The following is a 16,917-nucleotide window of genomic DNA, read 5'->3' as shown; positions in this document are numbered from 1 at the left end:
ACACACATAAATACACATACACACATGCACCACAGACACATATACACACACATACATACACCCCCCACACACACACACATACACCACACACACGCCCACACACACACATCCCTGGTGTATTACCCTTTGCGTCTTCACTGGATCCTTTTCCTTGGTAAGTTTTGATTCATAACTTTTTAAAATTTCCTTTCCAAGGCCTCCTGATTGAATAGTTACCGCTGAGAAGCCCCTAGGAAGACACAAAGAGGCTTCTCAGGGTCCACAGCAATGGTGGTGAGGAAGGAAAGACTCCCTTGCCTTTGCTCAGAACCCAGAGTTTAAATCAAGAGTATCAGCTCTCCACATACTGGTTCCTACCTGGCCTTTCTTAGCACCTTTTCCAGGCCAGAGGAGAGAGACAATGGAAGAGCCGAGAAGGGTTGGGAGCAATTTGGAGTATACCTGGGGTGCATAGGCCTAGGGTGTAAGCCTGATTCCCAGTACCAATACCTGGACAGCTCAGGTGTTATGAACTCTTGCATGAAGATGTCCTTTCCAGCCTCACAGAAACTGACTAAGGAGTGAATGCATGAGAATTTGCTTGGGATTTTCACAGGTGAGCTGGCCCACACTCACTACAACTGGAGCAGTCAGTTGAGTTGTCCTCCACTTCCCCAGAAGAACTTAGAGATGGTGACACTGTTTCATAAGCATCCTTTTTAGATACCTCCAAATTGTTGCTTCCTAGGACTGGTCTCTAAAATAATTTTCGAATAGTTAGGACAGAGAGGCCAACTGATAGCATTGCTTATTGTTAACCTGGTAATCTAGGTACAGGCAAGCCAGTACCTCCATTTCTGCAGTGGCTCTTGGCTAGGTCATTATTGTTTACCAACCATTTCCAGAGAGAATGAAAAATTAACTAATAAAGAGCTGTAGGACCTGCTCTCACTGACTGCCAATGAGGGCTTCCCTGACATCCTCCCTTGCCTTTCATACTGTTTTCAAGTCCCATAAATATAAACATGCGGCTCTTCCACTGCGTCTGTAGATAATAACTTCAGGGGCCTTCCTGTTTACATGGCAATACCCATTTCCCAGCCAAATAAACTCTGTGACAGAGACCTGAGGTGTTTATTGGGCCAGTCCCGGCTGGGATTGAGTTAACAGGAAACACCCACTCTTGCAGAAATGCCTGATGATTAAATATTTGGGGGATAGGGGACACCAGGGGTCAAAAACACTGCAGAAATTGCTTTCTTCTTCCGCCTGCCGTTTCAGTGAGAAACAGGCCATGATAAATATGGCCAACCAATCCAGGCTTAACAAAGCCCCACAGCTGGGCTGTTCACTGGCTGCACAGCCCATGTTGCAGAGAGGAGTGAAGAGGTGCAGACGAAAAAGCCAACAGCAGCCCTCACGATACATCCAAATCTTGGGGTGCCATCAAGTGAAGGGATGGAAAAGGTTGAGGTGTAGCCATCACTGGGAAGTCCCTCAGCCTCTGCCTGGCTACTCTGATTTAATAAGCAATGTATTCTCATATCAGTTCTGTCAATAAAGCCTCTAGCTCAGTGGTTCTCAATCGGTGGTGATCTTGCCACCCAGGGACCATTTGGCAACATCTGGAGACATTTTTGATTGTCCTAACTAGGGAGGTGCTACTAACATTTAGTGGGTAGAGGCTAGGAATGCTGCTAAACATCCTACAATACACAGGAGAGCATCCCTGACACACACACACACAAAGAATTACCCAGTCTGAAATGTCAATAGTGCCAAGATCTAGCCCAATGTCTTTTCATAAACCAAGAAACTGAGACACAGAGGAATAAAGGGATTTGCCCTAGACCATCCTGATGGAGAAAACTGGAGACAGAAAGCAAGCCACTGTGACCACCTCCCTTGTGAATGCCCTTTAAAGTCACACAGATGTTTGATTTTTTTTTTAAATAAATAAATCTACATCCTCAGAGTTGCAGACAAGTTCCCTGGCTTAAGCTCACCCAATTGCTTTCAGGACATTTCCTATTCTTGGAATTTAACTATTTCCAAGATTTCTTAGAAAATAGTGCCAAAGGGTTAAGAATGAGCAGATCTTCAAGGTCTCTAACTCTCCCTGTGATGTGGGTCAGCTTGGCCACTGGCTGACCTTCTCTGCACCATGTTTTCCTGGGTCCCTATTTTAGAATTGTGGTGAGCCCAAGCATTCAGAAAGCATAGGACACAGAGAAAGCAACCTTTCTACCCCAGGCCTTCAACCTTATCACAAGGGGGGGGGACTTACCAAAAATAAACAGTGGCCAAGGGAACAAAAAAGTCTCCAAACTATAGTTATGTTCACTAGGAGAATTCTTCTGAGGCTATAGCCCTCCAGGCCAAGGTCCATTTTTACTCATCCTTGGGATTTGGTTGACTTTATTTTTAAGAACCCAAAAGACATGTGGAAAGGAAAACAGACTAGCCTATACCTGGGCTGCCCGAGATCTTCTGTTGATAGCCAGAGGTTCACTTGCGGGGCCCTGTTCATGTTCTCAGAGATTAGAATCATGAAGCCATCGAGACTGCATCTATATGCCTGATAGGTCCCCCAGTTGGAATAAATGGCCTTACTCAAGGATGAGGTGAGCACTCCTTCCTTCAGACACAAGCTAGTAAGGAAGTGAGTTCACTGCTAGATTCTTTGCCCACCCCTCTCTAGGAATAGGACAAAACAAGAAGACACCGTTTACCAAGATTTTTTTTCTTCTCCCCAGTAATATAGCATCTCTTCTCTTAACTAGCCCTGGCAAGTCCTAAGACCAAACAGTGCCCAGGTGTAAGCAGGAGTAGACATCAGACTAGGGAGAAACCGTGAACAAGAAAAGACCCAAGGTACACACATAACAAAACCAAAAAAGCCATTTTATTGAAAATTAAATTCAAACTTCAAATTAATATTACAATCATGAGAAAAATGCCAAATAATTCAATTTACAGTTGCAACATACAATACAAATAGTCCCTTTGAAGTTAAGAGTAAACTCATCCACAATCATGACCTGTGGCACAAAGCGGAATTTTTACAATATGTGCATGGAAAGCAATTCTTGGGCAATAGCAATTGGAAAAAATAAAAATGAAAGCTTGTATTTACACAAAATGCTACAAATATTTTTGTTCCACAGAAACCTAAGAATGGTAAAGCATATCCAAAAGAAATGGAATTTTATTCAGAACACCTAAGAAATTATTGTAAGTTATGGTTTTGGCTGATATATTTCAAAGTACTGCATTAAAAAGCAAACAGTTATTTGTAAACATGAAGTAAACACACATCTAAAAAATTCTCACATAGAAAATATTTTTTAAATGCATTCGTTTTCTAAAAACAACAAATTCAAGGTTTGGAAGAAGTGTCTTTTATTATTGTTCTTTCAAATACCATAGGTATAATTATTACTTTTGCTAATGCTTCGTGTTTCCATGTATTAACCTGGATTCTGGGCCAGTCCCTTTCCTCAGAATGGAGGGAATCCTTAAAGCTGTACACACATCTCCTCCCTTCTGAATTTATCACAGATGGTCCCTAATGGTGTGGACTTCTCTGCTCCTTTTGAAAGGGCCCTGGCAAGGGAGAGGCAGTGAGACCGTCTAAAGAGCAAACGATAGTTAATCTGTTGAGTTTCTCAGTTCTGGGCTGAATGTTATTCCACTAATCTAAAACCAAAGCTGTGGTACCTGTTCTGGAACTCTGATATGGGTTAAAATTTGTGAGACAACTGAAATGGATAAAAATGTGGCTGCATTGAAAAGACTGCAAATTCCAGCAATGTTTGTGCTACAAAGAGAACCACGCTATTTTAATTCCCAGGAACTAGTACATGGTTCCACAGTAGTAGTAAGACTTTGCTTTGGTCTTGAAATCACAAATCAAACACATGACCCAGTGCAAATTAAGGGTTCAGTGAAAAAAAACAAAAAAAGAAAGAAAGAAAAACAAAATTTTAATCCCTAGACCAAAAAAGGGCAGAATTTGTTCTAAGAAATGTGAATTACCCCCATTGGGGTGGTTGGAGTGAGGGTGGAGGGAAGAAGTGCTTGAATTTTTCCCAAGGAAAAAAAGCTTCTAAAGTGTTTCTGGGTTGCTGCCTGCAGCCACTATAGTAACATTTCAACACAAAAGCATCCCTAAAGTCACTCAGTATGTGTACTGTAAACTTAAAAAAGCCCTTTTAACATTAAAAAATAATGTACAAATATAGTACCTTTTTAATTAAATAGGATGCAGCTGGCACTGGCGGTAGCATTTTTATGTCAATTAATTAAAATTGAAATGTGTAACCAGACACTGGCTTTTTTAAGTGCTGCTGAAACGAACACACATATTTTACACTTACAAATAAATGGACAGTGGTGTGCTTCAAGCTACCACACACAAACAATAAATAGTATCAATTACTACTTCCATCTTACTTAAGTAATAGAAAAGTGGCTTATTTATCTAAGCATACTTGGTATACGGCCTTTAGAAGGCAAAGTGTTTTGCTTTCCCATCCATTTTTATTAGAAGGAGTCAGGATGAATTCCAAGGGAGACTCCCAGGCAGGAAGCACAGGTCCAGCTGCCCCACACGCTGTCCTGCAATGCTGGGTGGCCTACAAAGGTGGGTTTGAGAAGGACCAGAGAACAAGGGGGCCGTTAGGGTTTGAAGGCAAATCTCTGCTAAATTCTGCTTGGGTGGGTGGAGGATTCCAATGAAGGGACCCTGACTTTTCAGGGAGGAGAGCAGGGATTGGCCTGGTGGTGTCATTAGATGATCCTTGTTTGGATTAAGGATTTGCACTTGGAAATCTGCCATGTGACTGCCAGGAGTGGTCAAAGTGCATGCCACAGAAGGACTCTAGCTCAAATTCATACACACTAGTAGACACCAAACTCCACACCCCCTTGCCCTCCTTGGCACTCCATTGTAAGAAATACAAATGTCAAAGGCTGTCTGTAGGTCCCCGTGGGCCATATGTCCTCTCAGCTCAGCTACCTGCTGGAACCTGGCTGCCTTTTCAGAGGACCTACTCCCAAAGGACAGTGATGTCATTCTGCTCCTCTAGATGCAAATTCTGTGGAAAGCTGCCAGTGGGGCCTTGGGTAAGGCAGACTGGGGTTCCCCTGTTGTGTTGTTTGGTAAGGCTGGTTGGTGAAGAATCCCTGGTGCAATTTTGCTCTCCTGTACTAGGTGTCTCATAATTGAACCCTCTATCCACATGTGCGGCTTTTAGCTGACTATGTCTTTGCTATGAAGCCTGGCGATTTAGAGTTTTGCTTAACTATGAAACCACAGAACATTTTTCTGTAGTTCAATGATTTACTTGTGCTTGTCTTTTTAATATGACAAGAGTCATAATTACCCCAAAGAAATTAGAAAACCACATCACTCCAGCATTTCATGCTGATAAAGGGCTAAAGGTTGTTTTTTAAATCCCTAATTACTGCTTTAGAAGGCAAAGCTGTGTTAGAGGCATTCAAAGATCTGAAAGAACTAAACATAACATTTCCTTCATACATCACAAAAACAATCTATATCTAAAATATTTGGAGATGGAAGTATTTTTTAAAATCACATTGTGCCTGGATGAACTGAAATTGCTTAGCAATATTTCAGATATGGCTCTAGACCACTGAAGAAATTTGTTATTTAATAAAGAGCACTTTTAGAGACCGAAGTCAACATATCAATACACTAAGAAATGTTTCAAGGGTCCAAATGTCATTAAATAATTATAAATATATCTTTAAAGTTATATGACCATTCACGTTAGCAAGTTACCTCAGATTTTACACATATTCATAATTTAAAAAAAAAGAAAACAAATAACACATAGCCAAACGCAAACACTATCTATACCATTATGGCTATAATAATGTATTGCCATTTTCAGTTTTGCATAAAAGGAGAAGGCAGGTTTTAGGGATGGGATTTCTTTTTGGTTCAGTGGGAAAAGGGGAGAAGGAGTGTTAAAAAGTAAAATAAAATAATCTATCCTGATCAGTTATTTTTGAAGTCACTTTCTTAGAGCAGGAAAAAAAAAAAAAAAAAACGAACCCAACAGTTCACATGAGGACCTGCAGCATGTCTGAAAGCAGAAATTGGAAGAGTTATTCTGAATGATGGTACTGTGATGGAAGCGTCCATTCTACCTCATGTCCCTTTAGTGCACCTCAACTGGTTTTGTGAGCTGTCTGCGGAGGGCACTGGTCCATACACAGCTGCCACCGTGAGGGTGTGAAGTTTCAAAGCACAGAGAGGAAGCGGCTTTGCTCTTCTCCCTCCTGAACCTGGAGTCCACCTCTCTGAATTGGCATATGAACAGGTTATTGATGATAACAGACCAAACAACAAAAACAAAAATACCTTTTCCCTTCTTTGTTCCTTTGTAAAAGTACATCTTAAATAGTAAACAATCTGAAGCTCGATTGCAATTGTCTCTCTTGAGCCTTCTGCTTCTCAATATCTACCCTCTTATGGCTGCAAGATCATGACTGAGTGAGTGAATGAAAAATCTTCTAAAAAATAGGCACTTTGTAGATAGCTAATCGATATACATATATATGCACTCTCTCTATATATGTATATATTGATACGTGTGGGATGTGGCCCCCAGATACCACTGGGCCACTGCTGAGGAATTTCAATATGGTCGCCAAACAGATTCATCCATTCTGCCACTAGAATTCAAAACAGTTGGGGAACTGCTGTGGCTTCCATCAGCGTCAACACCATCATTCTGGTTAGGCAAATTGGGATTTAATAGCGTGCTGCCATTCGAGGTGGTGGTGCATGGCGGAAGCATTCTGGAAGGAGACCGGTCTCCCCCCGGCACCATGGGAAACTGATAGGATCCTGACGAAGTGCCATAGTAGAGATATGGAGTGCTGCTGGTCTGGAAGGGTCCACTCTGGCTTTGGGAAGAGCCGGGGTAGGGTGGTGGCAGGTAGGTGTGGTAGTGAGTGGTGGCGGACATACCGAGGGACATGCCTGAGGTGACTGGCGGGGTGTAAGTAAAGGTGGCTGGATAGTGCATTCGTGGGTTGGAGAAGCGGCTCTCAGTGAGGGATGAAATGCTTGGGAACTGCCTGGGGTCTGAAAAAGGGCCCAGTTCTGAAGCACCTAAAAATTATAACAGAAGATGGAGGGAAAAATCTGTAAATATCAATTAAAATAATGATAGAATTGTTACAAGAAAAAAAAAAGAAAACTTTAGCTTTCCCATAAAGGAACAGCAAGCCACAGACAGACCTTCAAATGCACCAGTCACTTTACAGTCTTTTTCCCCCACTTTGCAGTCTTAACAGCATTGATCCTTAAGTTCTTCACCCCCAGAGAATCCCAGAGGGCTTTAAAAACCCACATGTGTGCCAGGTCAATGTGTAAACCAACCCAACACTCTGATCACATAGGTTCACTCACCAGACTTTAAAACCAAATCCTCATGGATTTTTTTTTCTCTTTTTGTTTCTCGTTGCACTTTAGATATTTGAAGTGAAATTTTTACTAAGTCAGACAAGTTTATTTTCCTCAACTCAATATAAAGAAATTCCAAAATAATGTCTTACTGTTATTTACTCTTGGTAGGCTCTTTCATCAATGAAGGAACATCAAAAAGATATCCTATCATGTTCCTATCATTTCCTTTAACGCCTTTAAAGAATTTAAAATCTTGTCAGAGGTCTCATCTTAGCAACAGTGAAATCAAACCAGAAACTCATAACTTCTCTGGGGGTGGATAGGGAGGGTCATAAGCTACTAGATCAGTCGGTTTTGAAAGTGGGAGTCAGGAGGCACAAGGGGGCTTCGTACCTTAGGAATCATTGATTTCAAGTCTTGATGGGAGACTTGTGACCTGATTTAGACCAGGTGCTAACCGTAGCTTTTGCGAGAGGCTCGCTGCCTAGGGGAGATTAAGAGGAGGGCACTCCCCACCCGTCTCCCAGGCCCCAGCACCACATCCTACAGAACCAGCTTCAGGTCAACTTGAAGCAGTAACCTGAAGGCAAAGATGGTTTTCCCCTAAAACATGAAGTCCTTTCACTTCTAAAGCTAACAGTAGGCCTCCTTAATAGATGTTTCTGGTGCCTAAGTTATGAAACCACCGTTATAAACCATTTCATGTGGAAATTTGTTTTCTGAAATGCTAGAATCTTGTAGTTGTGACCTTTAAAGATTGGGTTTATTATTATTTTTCTAGAATTGACAGAATTGTGACAAGCCCTTTTCTAATACCAGTGCTCTTGCTAAGATATTGTTCCCTTCTAAAATATTTTGATTATTCAGATCTCATATATTTGTTTCTCCTACAGCTTTTAGCTATAAAGAAAAGCACTAAACAATTCTTGAGGACTTTAATGAATGGGTACTTCTTCACCTCATTTTTATTCAGACCTTGTTCTTGGATATTACGATGTTTATTAAGGGAATAATCCGAACACTTTTCTTTAAAGGTGCTGATTGAAGGTTACTAATTTTTGTTAAAATGCACACTGCTTATAATCTTCACAAAATGCAAGGGTTAAGTGCCATGATGTGCATTCGTAATAAAAAGTGACTCTTTAAAAGCAACATATAGTTAACAAAACTCACAAATCGGACAGTAACAACCAGACAGCCCAGCCCAGCCCAGCCCTGCCCAGCCCAGCAATTGTTAAAAGTCTCACCTGCCTGGCTCTTCTTACTGAGAGTGGAAGGCCAGAGGCAGAAGTCAGAGGTGGCAGTGTCATCATCTGTAAAATGAGGGGGATGAGCTCTAAGTTCCCTTCCAGCTCTAATGTTCTATGACTATGAATTCCAAGAGAGAAGGAGAAGCAACAGCCTTAGGGGAGGGGTAGACAGAGAGGTTCCCATCCCTCATTAGTATTTCCCAGAGTCTGCAGGCCCATAAGCAGAGGGTAAAAGCTAGTGAGCAGCTTCTAAGGCCAGAAGCAAACACTTTCAAGATGAAGAACCAAAACTGACAGCCCAGGCAGTCACTCTCTGCTTTTTATAAATTCTTCCATCCTCAACCAGCCTCTACCTATTCCTCCCAAAAACGAAATTCTGACAAGCTTAAATTTAAAAATGTGGAAACAGCTATTATGACAGAATCAGAAATGGGAGCAGATGCTCCATAACATTTCCCCTGCCCAGTGCTTGTGCCCTGCCTCGTACAATACAGAGGCCAAATGGAGGCCACAGACGTTCCTCAGGCAGCCTCTGCATTGCAGGGCATCCAGGTGACCTTGAGCTGGCAGAACTAACAGCGATGGGCAGGGCACTTCTGTATGCATTAAGTTCAATATTTAGATCATATAAGAAGAACCAGAATAATGTGAACAGCGTGTATCAGAAAGAAGTCGCACTTAAAACGCCAACGTGTGCCCCCTGCAGAAGTATGGAGTTCACACAGATAGACATGTTAATGTAAAAACTGCTTCTTAGGTGTATCTGTACTTAAAATACACTGCAGTAATAATTACAATTCCGTATGGTTTCACTTATTTTGATGCAGAAGCCTCATTAAAACTCTTTATGTGGGGCCCTGGCAGTAAACTCCAATATGGTTTTGAATTTACCCCTCCCCACTCCTTCCTCTCAATTTTACCTGATACATTTTGCTGATGTTTTTATTGCCCATCACATGCCAGGATCACTGTACCTTTTTGGTTTATAGATGCTAGCTAACACAAAATGACATTTGTTTTTCAATTAACGAGCTCTGGTTATGGTTTATAGAAAACAATGCAACAAATTTCCGCTAGGTTTACAGTATTTTAACCAATCACTTCTAGGCATTTGAGTCTTAATGTCTTGAGAATGGACTCTTTCTTGATAAAGAGCGCTAATGTTGACTTGAAAGGGATTATAGGATGATTTTTCAACTTACAAACAATAGAATTTTCTGGAATTTGCTTAGTCATTTTATGTTACCAAGAAATGTTCCTGAAACATTTTGCAACATGTTCTCTAGGAAGAAATAGTAACAATTTGCTCTAGTACCATACGAGATCCCTTATAAAATAATCATGATAAGGTGGTGGGAGAAATCCTAAACTTAAAAGAAAGACTATAAAGTCCTTCCTAATCTTCAATTTTTTAAATAATAATAGTTACAGAAGCAAATAATATCATTAAATTTTCTTTCATTGAATAAGGTTGTATCTGTGCTTCCAATGTCTGTTTTGTACATGAACTCAGGTTTTCTTTTAGAACCCCTTCTTGGGCTATTTTGACATTGTATCCTAAACTAGTCATCCTTGTGTCGCCAACCACATTGTAGCCACAAACTTACCAACATAGAACTAACTGGATGTTACATCAACTAAAGTAAGCAAAATATAAGTTTGACTTATTAAGAGTCCATATTATGAAGGCCTAGAGTTCTAAAAGCAGTGCAACCCCAATCTGATTTTCTAAATATAAAACCAAAGCTCAGCCACTCCCCCAGTGATATGCCTGGTACCCTCAGAGCTCCCAAGAGCCAGTTTAAAACTCATGACTACAACTTACTGGATAGATAAAGCCAAAGGTGGTTTGGGGACCTTTTTAAAATAGCAAGGAACAACTTGCACAAGTCCATTCTTTTTGCTGTTATCCATGTTATCTCCTCCATATACAAAGTACATTCAGCTATTAGGCTTTGCTGAACAGTGGAGAAGTTGAGAGTGCTATAGCCAACACTAGATCACTTGGTGCGAAGAGTTTCAAAATGATATGTGCCTACATCTTCCTGGGGGACTGCCAGGAGTTACTAGAAGCCCAAGATAATCATCGTGCATTTTCCTGATGGGTTGGTTTTACTCAACTTGGGGAAAATAATACACTATACAATAAACATGAATATGATGTGGAGGAGAATGCAACATTTATGTGAATTTTTAGATAAATAAAAAATGACTTCAACAAAATTTTGCGCTTGTAAAGCTTTAGGCTATGATCTGAGATCCCCCAAGGTACTCAAATACTCCTTTAAGCTGGCTGAGGAACTCTGATGGAAAAGTCTAAACTCTTAATTTGCTGCTTAGGTAACGCAAATCTAACTCCTGTTTGACAAATAGGAAAGCTGGTATCTAGAGAAAAGAAGCCATTTACTCAATATCACAAAATCACAGCCACAGCTAGACAGACCTCTTTGACTTCTAACAAAGGATATGCGATCTTAGTTACCCTTAAGGAATTTGGTTAACATGATCACAGGTCTATCTACATACACATACACACCTGCTATCTTAGAAGTTGATTTGCCTAAATGAAAAATACTCAAAATATCTCAAAATACTTAAATTGACTCTTCTACTGCCTAAGTGTTGCCCCAGTGAGAGTTCCTATCTTTGGGATATTATTAATAACTCTTTTAGGCCTTGTTGATCTAATCTGCTAAATAATGGGCAATTAGTTTAGTTGCTCAGGGCAACATGTGAATAAGACCAAGGTCAAGGGTACGATCCCCTTAGGACCTGCTGGCTTCCTACAGATGCATTTCATTCCAAAACTGCTGTCTACACCCCTAGCCAAAGCCAAACAGCTTGCAAACAAATGTAGCTGTCATAAAAAGAGCTGCAAGAACTTTGCTCATTAAAATAGTAACAGCAGCGGCAGCAGCAATTTTTCACAACCTAATATACACAGGAAAGAATATATTAATAAAATTTCCATGGAGCACAAATAAAAATAAAATCACTAATAAAAATTAAAACATCTTGCCCCTCCTCCCAAGGCCTATGAGGGAAAAGGAAATAGCCTCTCTTTACCCAACTAGGTTTCTTGGGTCTTCAAGTGGAAAGTGTGTGAAACCAAGATAAGAGGGAATCAAACAGAATGTCTGATCTTCAATTTTCAGGGCCGGGAATCCTCCCTGTGGCATCTTTCACACACTGCTTTCGAATGCTGCTTATCCTGAGTCACGTTTGGCTCCCACTGAGAGTGAGCTGTGGAGGGTAGAGAAGTGTCTGATACTTCTTTGCCTCCCCTTCAGAACTTCATAACAGTCACACCTGTTTGACATTTGAAGGCCTTTACTTTAACATACATTTTCTCATTGACTAGGCCCCCAATAAATACGGTTGGTTGATGGAAAATGGGTAAGGAGATCTCTAGAACAAAAAAGAAATTGGAATTTGACCAAAATAACAGACCGGGTACTTGCCACTGGGGCTGTCAGCTGGGAAACCCCATGCCCCATGTCCTCTTGGCCTCTGTGCAGTACATTCACACATCCCAGCAGAGCAGGCAGGTCAGGGCAGAAAAAAGGAAGGGGGGCCTTGAATCCAGACTGAACATATGCTGGCATATTCAGAGTCCTCTGCCCACTTTATGTGAGGGGATAAAGGTACAGAATGAAAAGCCATTGTACTTCTCAGCAATGAGGTGTTAACTTCAAAGCTTCATTGGGGTCTTTTAAATGGTAGGAGTTATTGCTTCAACAAATCTCAAATAAATCCGAAGGACGTTTTATTAACCCCTCTCAGAGTTCTTTCTATTGGAACATGTAATACACAAGACCTATGTGGAACTGCTCTCCCCTGGTAACCAAGAATCTTCTCCCCCTTTTAAACGTTTTGGCTGCCCCCTTCCCAACAGCTCTATTATTTAATTTCCTATTTTACTTCTGTTCCAATAGCATTTATTTTCTGTATCACTCTTTTGGACCCTTACTCACTCCCTTATTGAATTATTAGCTGTTTCTTAGTCTGTTTTCTCCAACTATAAAGTCAGCTTTGGATGGTAAAGAATATGTTTTCCTCTCATATCCCTCTTGGAACCTAGTACATTGTAAGAGGCTAAAATGAAAAAAAAATGTCGGCGCATGGTTGGATGGATAAATGAATACGTAAATGAGTCTAAGGATAGGGAACTCTGTACAATAACTCTGTACAGTTTTAACACAAAAGAAAAAGATATGAAAAGCATTGAGCAATGCTGACATCAAACCTAAAATGTAATTCAAATACATTCCATACCTATAAAACCTTGTAAAACTCTCTTTAAAGAGCATTCAAAGCTATTCCCAAGCATTATTGCGTCACTTGACCTCACATTGCAGACAGGAGCCCCCAAAACAGCAGTTGACACTAGTAAACGGATGCCTCTGCTTTGCTTCCACTGTTATTTCCTCTTCACTCCCAGCACCTGTCCTGCCTCCCAGCCAGTATCTGGGTGTAGATCCACACTAGGGAGCCCTGGGGAGACTAGATGAAAGGGAAAGAGGGCCAGGCCAGAAACCCATGGCCTGCTGTTAGGTAAGCACACTCGTCCTTCCTTATGATCCTGGGTTAATCGCTGCCACTAAGATCATAATCTTTATTTGGAGTGAATAGTTTAAAGGAACAGAGAGTGAAACTAGCATCTTGTTTGAATTTTTTTAGACTAGTATACAGAAGCAGAAGTCAGAGTCATCAAGAATCATAGATGAGTTCTATAGATGAGTTTTATAGACACGGAAACCTGCGGGCATGGTAGATCTGAACGGCAACATGAGACTCCAACATGGTTCTCCGTCCTAGCTCCAGCATTCTATTCTACCTCTGCACCCTGAGAGAGCATGCAGGGTGCAGAGGAAAACATAGAGGGTCTGCCTTGAGCTTCCTGAGATCTGCATTCTATGAAAACACACATGAAAAGGGAAATTCTTCCACTTACTGCCTTTTTAAGTCACACAGGCAGCAGGGCCTTAAAACAAGAGTGTATTACCCCTTACTCAAGCATAGGCCAGCCACCTTTCAAAAAGCATATCTGAGCAATTCTGTAATGAAGGGGTGAAAAGGAAGGAGGCTATGGGCATATTCAGAGTCCTCTGCCCTATTTCAAAGTCATATCCCACTGCTCCTAAGCATGGCCCCTCTTCCTGGTGGAGTGATTATATACTCAGGACACTCACGGGAGCTTTGCCCATGCTCTCCCCGGCACCCATGGTTTTCTCTCTTCTCTCTGCCAGACCAAAGTAAGCGAGCTCTGGCTCAAAGCTCACCACTACACAAGGATTTCCTGGGCACACAAATTCTTACCATAATATTTCATTTACCAGACTAACCTTGGACATTTATGTAGATAAATGTTACTGCTGCACACATTCCTAAGTATTATCATTGGTTTTAGATAAGAATTTTCGTTTTCCAACTAAAGAGGAAGCAAATGAAGAGGAAGAACCACATATTCTTCTTCCAGATCCTACCGTATAGTATGGTGCTGAGAAGACAGATGCTTCAAAAAATTTTGCAAAGCAGATGAATTACTACCAAAGTCTCAAGGAGGCAAACACGACAGAGGTAGAAATGCTATATAAACATTATTCAAAAGTCAAATGTAGACTATATGCAAAATATTACTTTGCATTTTCCACACTGAGGTTCTAAGGGACCAATTTTCTAAATTTCCCTGAATTTCTCCCCTCACACTAAAAAATGATCAACTATCCATCACTAACTTAGTTTTACTTTTCATTTCATTAGATAATAATTAGGAAAATATACCATATATAGAAGACATGCAACGGATCATGCTGATGGAGAAGAAACCAGCAAAATGAGATTGTAAAATCATTTTAAGATAATGAAATGACCAGCAAACTCCATTCTTTTGCAAAAGAGAGGGAAAATCCCTCGACTATACAGTCTAAATATTTGTTTTCTGTGTTGTAATGAATTGTACTTTTCCACTGCATGCTCACAAATTCTGAAAGAACTAGCTGATCCTAAGGCTAAGAAAGTATGTTATGCTGAAGGAAAAAGAGAGAGAGAGAGAGAAAAAAAAAAAAAACCTGGCAATTTTCAGAAAATTCAGCCATTCCTTAAACCCACCCAAATTTTGAGGATATTGTTGGAAGAATATATTTCCTTTTATAAAGGGAAAGGGGGCAGGCAGTAGATGTGTGAGTGAGTGTGTATGCATACAGGGAGGGAGAGTAAGGGAAGGAACGAGCCAAAGATGGAGGGGGAGAGAAAAGGGAGGAAAAATGAGAGAGATCTTCCTGCTAGGCCTTGATTAAGAACTTTTTAAATCCTAGGAAGGGTGGATAGTCTTTGAAACCAGATCCGCTGCAGGAAGGAGGCCAGCACCCAGGACACCGTGTCTTTCAGAAGGGGCCACCCACGGTGCCGTGGCGGTCATATGACTGCCCTGTCACATCCTGAAGCCATTTCCAGCCCATGCACACGTCTGTGCTCCCATTTAGAGAGGATGGGATATATTGGGAACACATATGGAAACACTTTCAGAGAATCAGTTTCCATGAAATTCATAATGAGCCAAGTGGCTTCAGATGTGGTTGCGTTCCTCCGATTAGCCAGCAAAAAAATAAAGGAAAAAAGGAGGAAAAAAGGGACAAATCCACCCTTTCAGACCTTATTTCAGTTTCAGAAAAATTAAAAACCACTAATGACTTATGGCTACCAAAACATGGAGCCACAATTAGGAGAGAAGGAACTAGGAAAATGAGGGAGAGAGGTTTAAAAGTGATAGCCTTTCCCTCCTAAAAATAACAGCTTCGATATCGGTAATCTTATCTTAAATCAGAGAGAGCCTTTCCTGCGATGGTATCTGCCTGGAGTGGCATAATTAATTTTCTGACATCCTGGCAGAAGGTTGTACACATGTGCAAATGAGGGGGTGGGAGGTGGCGGGGAGATGGCGAGCGAGGCAGAGGCTACAAGACCAACTCTTATTTGATAACATATGTGGTCAATTAAGATTATTTTAAAAATTGCAAACTAAATGATAAATTGTTCCTAAGTAAATCTTTCAAAAAAGCCAGAATTCAGACAGGACAGACTGGTATTTTCCTGTGGCCTGCGCTAGTGGTAACTTGGTCTATATTAAAAGCAGAAATTTATGAACTGGTTGAGATGTTATATATTAGACACCAAAGCCTAACTGATAGGAAGGCATGAAATACAAGAAGTGGACAAATGGAGAAGGGTTTTTAAAGAGGGACATTTAACTGATATTAGTAAGTTAAAACGTTATTTATATATTAAAACAAAAACATACATATTCTAAAATAAAATTCACATACATTCTCAGATAAAACAAGAGACTTGGAAATATTCTCTTTGGAGACCTGGGGTTGTTTTGGGTTATGCCAGCAGATCAGGGAGAGCAGGGATAGTGAAGGAGCCCTTGAGTTTCCTCTGCCCTTTGAGGCGCTCCCGTGGAAAAATCTGCGCAGCGTTTCTTTCAGGCTTGGTAGCAAGCCTGAAGCCCTGGTGCAGGAATGTTCTGACTTGAAGCTGCTTGATGATGGGCTGGGAACTAGAACTGCCTATTGCTTAACAGACTAGTCAGTTGCTTTTCCCTAACCATATGAATCCTATAAGTGATGGAATAGCCACAGCATCCCATGGTGTTAGCAAAAATTGACTAAGAGGAAAGAGTGGCTAACCAAACAGCTGGGATGCCACGGCTCAGATCTGCAGAAGTACTCCATCAAAGCACTCCCGCTGCCATTTTGTCATTAAATCCTCTGTAAGGTAGCAATGCCACTGACTATACTATATGAATGGCAAACTCAAGCTCAAAAAAAGTGATTTCGTCGAAGTTACAGATCAGTACATGGTAGCCCAAGACCTGGCCCCAGATTTGTGGGGGCTTTGCTGTCACTGTCTCCCCTAAGGTGCAGGGATTCGGGGTCATTTTCATGTGAATCTAGCAGCCTGGCCATGGCTACCTGGAGGGCAATGATGAAAAGCGTTCTGACCAATTATCACTGACAGCCCTGGGATGAAGGTGGAATGGGAGGCAGACGCATGCACTCATTAGCCATGCTTGACCCAGCCCCAGAATTCTGATATTGTCTTTACCACTGGTGTTCTGAATGATATGAAGCAAACCATGTTTTATATTCCTTAGGTAAACTCATTGCATGAGACTCTTGTAAGCAGGAATTGGTAACAGTACACAGCAAATAGCAAACATTTCCATCCTAAAAGGGCATT

The 16,917-nt window shown here is 41.1% G+C and overlaps 1 protein-coding gene across 2 annotated transcripts in view; it reads right to left on the bottom strand.

The window, feature by feature from the left end:
• Nucleotides 1–2,862: 2,862 nt before the first annotated feature.
• RUNX2 (RUNX family transcription factor 2) overlaps nucleotides 2,863–16,917 on the bottom strand; it is a 223,234-nt gene continuing 209,179 nt past the window's right edge. The window contains exons 8-9 of one of the 2 annotated variants that reach the window (XM_001142127.6): nucleotides 8,671–8,736; nucleotides 2,863–7,126 (exon numbers count right to left, since the gene is read on the bottom strand). In XM_001142127.6, coding sequence (XP_001142127.3) covers nucleotides 6,648–7,126; nucleotides 8,671–8,736 — 545 coding nt within the window. In that variant the 3' untranslated portion in view covers nucleotides 2,863–6,647. The remainder of the gene's footprint in view (nucleotides 7,127–8,670; nucleotides 8,737–16,917) is intronic. The other variant, XM_001142454.6, reaches the window with a different exon arrangement.

The sequence above is a fragment of the Pan troglodytes genome, chromosome 5 (assembly GCF_028858775.2).
Source record: "Pan troglodytes isolate AG18354 chromosome 5, NHGRI_mPanTro3-v2.0_pri, whole genome shotgun sequence".
NCBI lineage: Eukaryota > Metazoa > Chordata > Mammalia > Primates > Hominidae > Pan > Pan troglodytes.
This window is presented reverse-complemented; position numbering and strand designations above follow the sequence as displayed.